The sequence below is a fragment of the Nesoenas mayeri genome, assembly GCF_963082525.1.
Source record: "Nesoenas mayeri genome assembly, chromosome: 14".
Lineage (NCBI taxonomy): Eukaryota > Metazoa > Chordata > Aves > Columbiformes > Columbidae > Nesoenas > Nesoenas mayeri.
The window spans coordinates 19,941,204-19,951,322 of NC_137556.1; the positions used below are offsets into that span (position 1 = coordinate 19,941,204).

At 51.8% G+C, this 10,119-nt stretch overlaps 1 protein-coding gene across 1 annotated transcript; it reads left to right on the plus strand.

Moving 5' to 3' along the window:
- Window positions 1–4,088: 4,088 nt before the first annotated feature.
- On the plus strand, window positions 4,089–5,390 carry LOC308045764 (olfactory receptor 14A16-like; the record flags this gene model as incomplete). The annotated part of the gene is made up of 1 exon (XM_080353255.1): window positions 4,089–5,390. The coding sequence occupies one exon, from the start codon at window positions 4,089–4,091 to the stop codon at window positions 5,019–5,021; it is 933 nt and encodes a 310-aa protein (XP_080209381.1). The 3' UTR covers window positions 5,022–5,390.
- Between the last annotated feature and the right edge of the window lie 4,729 nt (window positions 5,391–10,119).

The window sequence follows — 10,119 nt, forward strand, 5'->3', positions numbered from 1 at the left end:
ACACTCACACTGACCACAGGAAAAGCCTTGAAAAACATTGGAGAAAAATCTACCAGGTCCCAGGGGTCAGGGCTCAGCCATTCTGGTGATGAACAAGCATCAAGAGCTCACATGGCAGAAACTTGGGGTTTGCTTCTGCCTTTTACTTCATTGGAGGTTTGTTCATTCTTTCAGTATCTGCAGTTCAGGCTCACGGCAGCAGAGGGCTCATTGACATACAAAATGCTCTTAAATGCCAAGGCTCTGTGCATCGTTTTCCTAAAGGCTTCAAGTCTGGTGTGGATGATTAGAGAGATTTCAGGAATAGCCAAACACAGAACATTTTCATAACAAATAGCAATAAAGCCAAATTTCTTCTATTTCCTTCCCTGCTCGCCCTTCCCTCCCTTTCCAGAACAGGTGGCATCAGCATCCTCCAGTCCATATTGATGTGTTGCACCTCCTGATAAAGACTGAATATGTCAGAAAAGTGGGTACCTAAATCACCATGTGAGTGAGGAGACAGGCCAGGACACCTCAAAAGGAGTCACACTCCTCTGGACCAAGAGGTGGGTGTTCCTGGCAATCTCAGGTGCCACAGCACAGCAATACTTGTGTTCAGGGAGCTGGTCAAGTGACCCATCTCCTGTTCTATAATGGTGTCTGAGTTTGCTCAGGTGACCCCTGACTTGAGCCCCATCCACTGCTGGGTGTTCTCCAGACTCCTGCCTTCAGGAACAAAGTCCCAGGAGACCTTGCTGGTGAAGATGGAAGCAAAGAAGCCGTGAAGAACCTCAGTCCCGTCTGATTCTACTCTTATGAAGTTCAGCAGCAGGCCCATGATTACCCTGTCTATTCTCTTACTGCAAGTGAAGCTCTGTCAGCTCATCTTGCTGCCCTTCCCGTGCAGGTATCAAGTCCAGGGCAGCTTTGTCATCATCCCCACATCCATGGACAAGGTTTCTAAATTCCTCCTTTGCAGCTTCCCCTGCTCCCACCTCCTGTGTGCTGCCTTTTGCCCTGGAGGTCCCTCAGTTCAGAGGAGCAGCCTCATGAGATAAATGCTTCTTTTCATGGGTACTTGGAGAGATCATTCTTGTGCTTGGAGCAGCCTGTCCTGTAAGGATTATCAGATTTCCTGAGCTCCTTCACCCTTCAGATCTACTTCCATGTCACCCTTTGCCCACCATCCCCCAGTATGTCAATGTCTTCTCCTCTGTAGCCTACCAGCCTGTGCTCTGCTGCTGGCCTTCCTCCCTCCCCTCTGGTGCCTGGGACCCCACTGCTTCCTGGTCACAACAGTCAAGGTGGACACCGATGTTCACATCCCTCACCAGGGTTTCCTTGTTTCCCAGTTCCAGATCCAGGTGAACATCACCCATGTTGGCCCATCAGGCAGACATGTTAAGCAGTTGGCCCGAGATCCTCTGGACTGTTGGCAGCTGCAGCTTTTCCAGGCCAGTGAGTGTCAGGGCAATTACAGTTCCCTATAGGTACGTACTCACTGATTGGTGACTTCTTCAGGTTACTGACAGAAGATCTTTTCCATTTCTTCTCCATGATCAAGTAGTTTGCAACAGCCAATACACTGTTAGCCTGTACTGGGCTTACATGTCAAAGTCTTGGAACTGGGTGTGAGTGTGTCTGTGCTACAGTTGTCACCTCTCTAAGAAGACAACAGGAGTTTGACCAATGTCAGACACAGCCGATTTCAGCTGCTCCAAGATGGATCCACTCCTTGCCCAATCTGAGCCACTCAGTGATGCTGACAGCACCTATGGGATATCGTATTTGAGAAAGGGTAAAAAACACTGCACAACAGCAGGTGGGAGAGAGGAGGGAGGAGATGTGAGAGAAAAGCACTGCAGACACTAAGGTCATATCCCATGGGACCCAGGCAGGTCCCTCAGCAGGCCAAATCCTGCTCTCCTGAAATCCTGCTCTTGGCCTGTGATCATCTCCCAGGAGCCTCAGCTCCACTTTCCCATCCCTGACTGTTCCATCCTGACCAACTCTTTCTGGTTTGTAAATGTGAAGTCCCACAGGGCACCTCACCACACTGACTCCTCAGTCACCCGTGTCAGGAAGATGTTGTCAATGAGCTCCAACACCCTCCTTGTCCCCAGCCAGGAACCTGGGAGGGGTGGGACCATAGTCCTGCCCTTGGCCTTGCACAGCCCCACATCACACTGTCCCAGGAAGGGCCCTGGGCAACGTGGGACGGACAGGATCTGCCTTCCCAGGGCTGGGGGTCAGGACTGGGCCCTTTGGTTATTGAAACACAATCAGGTTTACTCAGCATCAGAGCCACCTTTACTATGCTTTTCCTGAACTTTCATCACTGTCTCCAATGTTTTTCTATACCTGACCCTGGAGTCAGCTCCTCATAGTGTTCCTCAGTGGACCCATTAACATAACAAGAAACTTTGGAGTTTGCATCTCACTTCTTGAGAGGTTTCATCATCTTCTTCCAGGGTCTGAGGTCCATGGACTCAGCACCAAACCCACCAGAGGGGTCATTAAAGCGCCTTGGGCTGCTCCTGTGCTGCTGAGCCTGGCTGGGCTCCTGGGACACAGGGAGCTCATGGCAGCGGCAGCGCTGCAGAGAGACAGCTCTGCCCAGGAGCAGCTCCTCTGCACACACAGCAGGGCTGAGGGCTCTACCTGGGGATCTCAGGAGACGAGCAAGGCAGAGAGAGATTAAAGGTGGTCAGGACTGGAGGATGACTGAGAGCTCACTGGAGGAGAAACCTTTGCAGCCCTTGCCATGGTAAGTCTCTGGTGCAGGGCAGTGCAGCTGTAGCTCCTGGAGGCATCTCCTGAAACTGGCGCAGGCACAGCTTGTGGGATCTGTAAGGACGGGGCTCTTGTCAGGCCATGTTGAACAGCTGTGAAGCTGGGTGAGCACCCAGGGGTGCCCAGGGCTGTCCTGCAGAGCAGGGTCCCTGCAGCCCAGGGCTGTGCCGGGCAGGGACTCTGCTGCCTGCCAGGGTCAGCGCTCAGCCTGCCCGGGAGATCCCATGGCAGCAGCTGTGGGGGGAAGGAGCGACCCCCGGCAGGGCAGGCAGGGAGCTTGTGGGGCTGAAGGGGGCTGTGTGGGTCAGGGCTGCTCAGAGCTCCAGATCATACCCACAGACATGGCAGAGGGTCCTTCTGAACAACGACATCAATACAGGAACAGCTGCCAGGGAAGCTGTCTGTGCTTTCAGTTTTCCACTCTTGGTTGTTTGGGTGTGCAGTGGGAGATGGGGATTTATTTCTCTCTTTGGAGAAGACACTGAGACCACAGCTCTCAATAGGACTTGTCTGAGCTGCTCCTGAGCCCCTGCACACACAGAGCTGCCCCTGGGCAGTGCCAGGAGGTGGACAGAGCTGAGCACACAGCGGGTGGGATGGGGTCTGTGACACTGACAGGGAGCAGACCCAGGGACAGACACATAGCTGCAGGCAGCACAGACATGGGCAGGGAGAGGGAGATGGACCTGAAATGCTGGGGAGGGGATTCAGGACCCCTCTGCCATCCCCTGCAGTGCAGACACATTTCCCAGTGCAACCTCTGGTCTCCTCTCCTCCCCAGCAGACCCTCTGCCCCAAAGCCATGGGGTCCAGCTCACGAGTCTCCACCTCAGCAGCCGGACCTCCAAGTGAAGGGTTCCTGCAATGGGGTACTCAAAAAAGGTGCTAAAAGTACTTGCTCTCCAGTGTCATTATGTGAGTGGCAGCAGCACAGCCGGGTCAGGAGAAGGTTCCACAGCATGCCCGTCTGCCTTTCTGTCCTTGCTTTGTTTTCTGGTAGCACTGCATAGTCCTTCCCTGTTTCTCCACCTGTCCCTGCTGTTCTTGCTCTCTGGGGTTGGGGTGCGAGTGTCGGTCACTTCTTCTTCTGATATCAACTCAAGGGGTCTTGCCCCAGAGGTTTGTTCATGGAAACCTGATGCCCAAGCTGTATTTTAAGCTGTGATGAACAGTTTTTCTCACTTGGTAGAAAGAGAGAATGAGCTGAAACATCCTTCCATCAGGGAGGGGGTTTTCCATGAGAAACAGCCTGTTTCCCCTAACTTGTCACTGTCTTTCCTCCTTGCACAGGTCCTTATGCCCACAGGCAGCAAATGTCCAACAGAAGCTCCATCACCCAGTTCGTCCTCCTGCCATTCACAGACACACAGGAGCTGCAGCTCTTGCACTTCTGGCTCTTCCTGGGCATCTACCTGGCTGCCCTCCTGGGCAACGGCCTCATCATCATCACCATAGCCTGGGACCAGCACCTCCACACCCCCATGTACTTCTTCCTGCTCAACCTCGCCCTCCTCGACCTGGGCTCCATCTCCACCATTGTTCCTCAGTCCATGGCAAACTCACTGTGGGACACCAAGACCATCTCATACTTGGGATGTGCTGCACAGCTCTTTTCATTTGCCTTCTTTATAACAGCAGAGTATTCTCTTCTCACCATCATGTCCTACAACCGCTACATTGCCATCTGCAAACCCCTGCACTACGGGACCCTCCTGGGCAGCAGAGCTTGTGTCCACATGGCAGCAGCTGCCTGGGCCACTGGGTTTCTCCATGCTCTGCTGCACACGGCCAATACATTTTCACTACCCCTGTGCAAGGGCAATGCCCTGGGCCAGTTCTTCTGTGAAATCCCCCAGATCCTCAAGCTCTCCTGCTCACACTCCTACCTCAGGGAACTTGGGCTTCTTGTGGTCTGTATATTAGTAGTATTTGGGTGTTTTGTGTTCATTGTGGTGTCCTATGTGCAAATCTTGAGGGCCGTGCTGAGGATCCCCTCTGAGCGGGGATGGCACAAAGCCTTTTCCACCTGCCTCCCCCACCTGGCCATGGTCTCCCTGTTCATCAGCACTGGCATGTTTGCTGACCTGAAGCCCTCATCCATTTCCTCCCCATCCCTGGATCTGGTGGTGTCTGTTCTGTACTCGGTGGTGCCTCCAGCAGTGAACCCCCTCATCTACAGCATGAGGAACCAGGAGATCAAGGATGCCCTCTGGAAACTCATATCTTACAGTTTCCTGAAGCAATAAACTGCCCATCTCCTTCTACTTAAAATTTTAATGTAACTACTTGCAAGTCCAGTCTGTCATATGAATTTTCTGTTGTTATTGTTGTTGAGTTTTTTTTTTTATTTTGATTATGTTGTTATCCCCTTTGTAATGCTCTGTCCGCTTTTCTTTTGTGACCACTGGCTATGTAAATGATGAGCCACGTTCTCCTTTTCTCTAAACAAAATAAAGGTTCCTGTACTGATTTGTTTTGCACTATATCCTTGCTGCAAGACTTTTTAGAGCTCCAGGGACTGTTTCTGTGTGTGTGGGAGGAGAGAACAGAGTCCAGCCTGGCAGCCCTGCCAGGGAGCAGCAGCGCTTGTTCTTCCAGAGCTGTTCTGGTTCCACTCCCACACTCTCCTTCTCATCCCTGGTGTTGGTGCAAGACCTGAGTGCTCTGGCAGCTTGGTCACCGTCCTGCTGTGTGTCAGTGCTGTGGGTGCAGGCAGGGACAGGCAATCTGCACTTGTGTCACAGAACTGGCCTCAGAACAGCCTTTCCACAGAGAAAGGTGATCTCCTCAGGGCAATACATGGTGGTTTATATCTTCAAGCATATGCTTACAATAGTGTCCCACAGATTCAAACCCCAGTGTACAGCTGAACAGTGTATGTGTGCAGGGCTGGTGCACAGCAGTGTCCTCTCACAGCCAGGCTCCTGCCAGAGACCTGCAGGACCAGCAGAGCAGGGCTGGGCTGTGCCTCTGTCCACTGGACACCACTTTGGTAGGAGCCCCAGGTCAATCATCCTGGAGCTGCCCCCTCACAACCTCCATTTCCAGCACTGGCCTCTCACCCACAGAGGTTGTTCTTCCCTCCACAGAGGGACACTGAATGAGTAGTTCAGCAGTCCATGTTTGCTTTATACAGATGTTGAGGTTTGGATTGCAGGATGGCAACTGTGGCAGATGTGGGTGTTAGCCCCCTGTCCTCTGCCTTCCTTCTTTAGTCCCTTCTTCTCCCCCCATCCCACCCATCCCACTCAGGACAGGTGATGGGGAAAGAAAGAAGGACAGAGAGAAGAGAGTTGGAAAAATTAAAAATGTTTTACTAATGCTACCAATAAAAATAGAGAAAATAATACAAAATATATAAAACCAATCTTGAAATTCCCAGCATGCAGATGAGGGGCCGGCACCCGAAGTTCTGGACTGGACTCTGCAGCCAACTGGAGCTGGATTCAGTCTGTCACTGGCCTCAGTTTTCAAGGAATACTAGCAAGGTCCTCTCCTAATGTTGGCCAGAAGGAAAAGGGATGAAATCCTCATGATCTCCCACTTTTATATGAAGTATTCACGTGAACGGGATGCTATACTCTGTTGGTCAATTTCTGGTCACCTGTTTTCTCGTTGCCCCTCTCGTAAGATGTACATCTGTCCTTATCAGTGACCTCGCATTCCATTGCTATGTTTACCAAAACATGTGTCTGACTTACCAGAAAAATGCAGCTAATATGAAGCTTTAGCTGACAGGTAAATTCACTAAAAGAGAAACTTGTTTTTAACTAAACCAAGACAACAGATGAGAAGTGAGCATGTGCATCATGTACGTGAGGTGACATGAACACAAGTGACCACAAACATCATCACTATTCCTTGCGGTTCCATGAAGGCCTGAGTAACAGACAAGGTCTTGAGGTCACTTCATGTTGGGAGGAACCTCCCATAGGAAATCACCTGAATGCAGCAGTCGTACTTCCTTGAACTGAGGTCCCTGTGTCCATTCCTCATGACGTGGGACATGGGTGACACACCACAGGGCTGAGGTGTCTCCTGTCCTTTTGGAGTGGCAACAGGAGGCCAGTGCCTCTGTGTAAAAGGGACAGACTCTCTCTGAACATCCCTGGGTGCATAAGGAGCCCATGAGGCCAGCTCAGATGTGGACACCTGACAGACACTGACATTTCTGTGTGTGACTCCGGGAACAAACCCCACTGCCCAATGAGATTCATCTCAGCTGCCTTAGGATCATTGCATGTGCTCCAGTCTGCTACCTCACCATTGCCTGTTATTCTGGATTGTGACATCATAAGAACCACGGTAATCAGAGAGGTTCTGGGGTCTTTGGAAAAAGCAGATATCAAAACCATGTTCAAGAAAGGCCGGAACACGTATTGGGAGAATTGCACGTTGGTCAACATGCCTCTGTCCCTGGGAAGGGGATTGGACACGTTCTCCTCTAGAGTGGGATTTCAGCTCTTCCGAGGGTGATGAAAAGGTGGGTCGAGACCACGAACAACCTCCCCTGGTTCACCCGGCCTTGAGCAGGATAGTGAGACAAGATGAGTGAGACAAGGGCTCTCTTCAGGCAAGGTGAAGAAGTGGGATTGGTGTCTACAGCCTGCAGGGAAAGAGGGGCAGGTGCAGGACTGTGTAGAACACGCTTCAGTCTTGGTCAGGTCCGGGGCGCTAAGGACGGGAATGGATGGGTGTGGTATTATGACGTCACTTGTGTCTCAGAAACTAATAATTGAGCCAGAAACACGTGGCTGTGACAGGTTGTCATGTCCATCCCACTGAGAAAATGACAGGACAGCAGCAGGAACATGGTTGTGTCTGTCAGAGAAGCTGAAAGAACAACAGCAGTTGTGGGATTTAGAAGATCATGGTGAGGTTAGTTGCCTTCTGTCAGGTAAAAGACCACAAGAAGCCTAACGGATTGGGTTCCCTGCTTGAAGAACAATTTTTGAAATGGTTGAGTTTTCCTTAGTAGCAGAAAAAAACAAAAGAGAGAAAAAATAACTCACAACGTGCAACTTGGATGGTGGAGACTGGATATGAGGAGTAAGAAACGTCATGGAAGGGCAGCGCTCTGGTGCAAGAGGTGACCCAGAGGGAGCTGGATCAGCCCATGGTTTGTGTTCCAAAGAGCAGCCAGTGCGGGTGCAGACACATCAGTGAAGGTGCAGAAATGCTGGGGTGAGAGCAGGTGGGAAGTGAGGTGGGTGTCTGCAGCCTGCAGGGAAAGAGGGGCAGGGGTAGGACCATGTAGAACAGCCTGTGGTGGAGATGGCAAAGGGTGCTGTAAGGCTGGAAGGGACCTCCAGAACCCAGGTCTGTGTCCCTTTGGCCAGGGCAGTTGTCTCTGCCACTGACCCCAGGAGCAGACATGTTGTCCTCATGGCACTGGGGCCTCGGTGCCTCCTTGCAGCCCCATGGGGAAGCTGGAAGTTGTTGTCCCAGTGTTGTCCTTCCCTGGGCCTTGTACACCCACATCCCACGGTCCCAGGAAGAGCCCTGAGCCGTGTGTGAGGGACAGGGTCTCCCTTCCCATTGCCTGGAGCTCATGGCTCCTCCTTTCTGCTTCAGAAAGCAAACCAAGGGGTTTCTGAGCATCGGAGCTGAAGAAAAGACTCAATGGAGACCTCATGGTGACTACAGCTTCCTCACAAGGGGAGAAGGAGGGAAAGTTATTGATCTCTTCTCACTGGAGACTGATGACAGAACCCAAGGGAATGGCAGAAGATGTGCCAGGGGAGGTTTAGGATGGACATGAGGAAAAGGTTCTTCCCCCAGACGTGCTGGACACTGAACAGGCTCCCCAGGGAGGTGTCACGGCCCCAACCTGACAGTGTTCAAGAAGAGTCTGGACAACGTCCTCAGACACACGGGGTGACCTGTGGGGTGTCCTGTGCAGGGACAGGAGTTGGACTCCATGATCGTGGTGGGTCCTTTCAACTCAGGACATTCTATGATTCTATGAAACACTAGGTCAAAAGTCCATGTTTTCATTGTACATGTGAGATGTAAACACACGCATAATGTGCATGTCGTGTGTGCATGTGGTGAGATGAACCCAAGGGAGCACAAATGCCATCAGTTGTTCCTTGGGGTGCCATAAAGGTCAGTGGGACAGAGATGGGGTTCAGGGGTCTCTTCCAACCTGCGTTATTGTAGGATTCCATGAATCTTTTCATTGGATAACTCTTTCACATCAGAATAGACAGAGGAAGGAGAAGAAAAAATCAGAGGCAGAAGCAGAGATATAAAATGTCCCAGAGTAAATACAGCAGCTCCACTGAGGAACGTTTCTCCACTCAAACCCTTGATAGGAAATCTATCAGATACATTTGATGAAAGCAGCTCAGTTTGATCTGCTCACACACTGGACCACAAGGAGGGTGATGGTGGGTACGATGTCGTGTGGTCACTTGTGTCTCAGGAACTCAGAGTTCAGTAGGAACCAATGGGTGTGGAGGGCACTGTGAGGTCACTTCGGCCTCTGCAGGGGATTGGCCAACAGCAGGAACACGGCTGGGAAAGGACTGTGAGGTCACACACACCAGACGAGCAATGGGGCCCAATCAGCATGGCTTGATGAAAGGCAGGTCCTGCTTGACCAGCCTGATCTCCCTCTGTGACAAGGTGACCGCTGAGCAGATGAGGGAAAGTCTGTCATGGGGAGTGAATCCACCACACGGGCTGTGGGTGTTGTGTCCTTAGACTGCAGTAAAGCCTTTGACACCGTGTCCCACAGCATCTCCTGGAGAAGCTGCAGCTTGTGGCCTGGATGGTGTATGTGCGATGGGTAAAGAACTGGCTGGGAGGCATTTTAGAGCCATTTGTCCCCTTCCTGTTCACATGGACGTCCATGAATGCATCACTGCTCTGCCCCAGTGTAGACAGGCACAAGGCCTTCTCCTCCTGGACCTCTCACCACTGCCACTGTTTTCTCCAGCACCCTCATCCTTCACTGTGGGATGCCCAGACCAGCCCTCACAAGACAGTTTGACAAAGTCTTTTTTCTACACTATCCCCACATCCCTGCTCAATCCCCTCATGTACAGCTCAAGGACCAGAAAGGTTGGGTGCAAGTGGAGCACTGAGAAAAATGGTCAGGAAAGCTTTGAGGTGCACAGAGAGCCCATCACCATGTTGGCAAGCTGCTCTCTCTGAACAGGCCCAGATGACCTGGACAGCATTTGCTGTGTCCCAGAAACTCGCCTGGAAGGTTGGGATATGGAGAAGAGGTTTGGTCTGGGAAGGGACAGACAGGGGCTGGTGGAACTGGCTGGTGTGACCGTGAGACGTCTCTCCAACACCTCAGAAAAGTCCTGGCTCTCAGGGAGGCTGCATGGT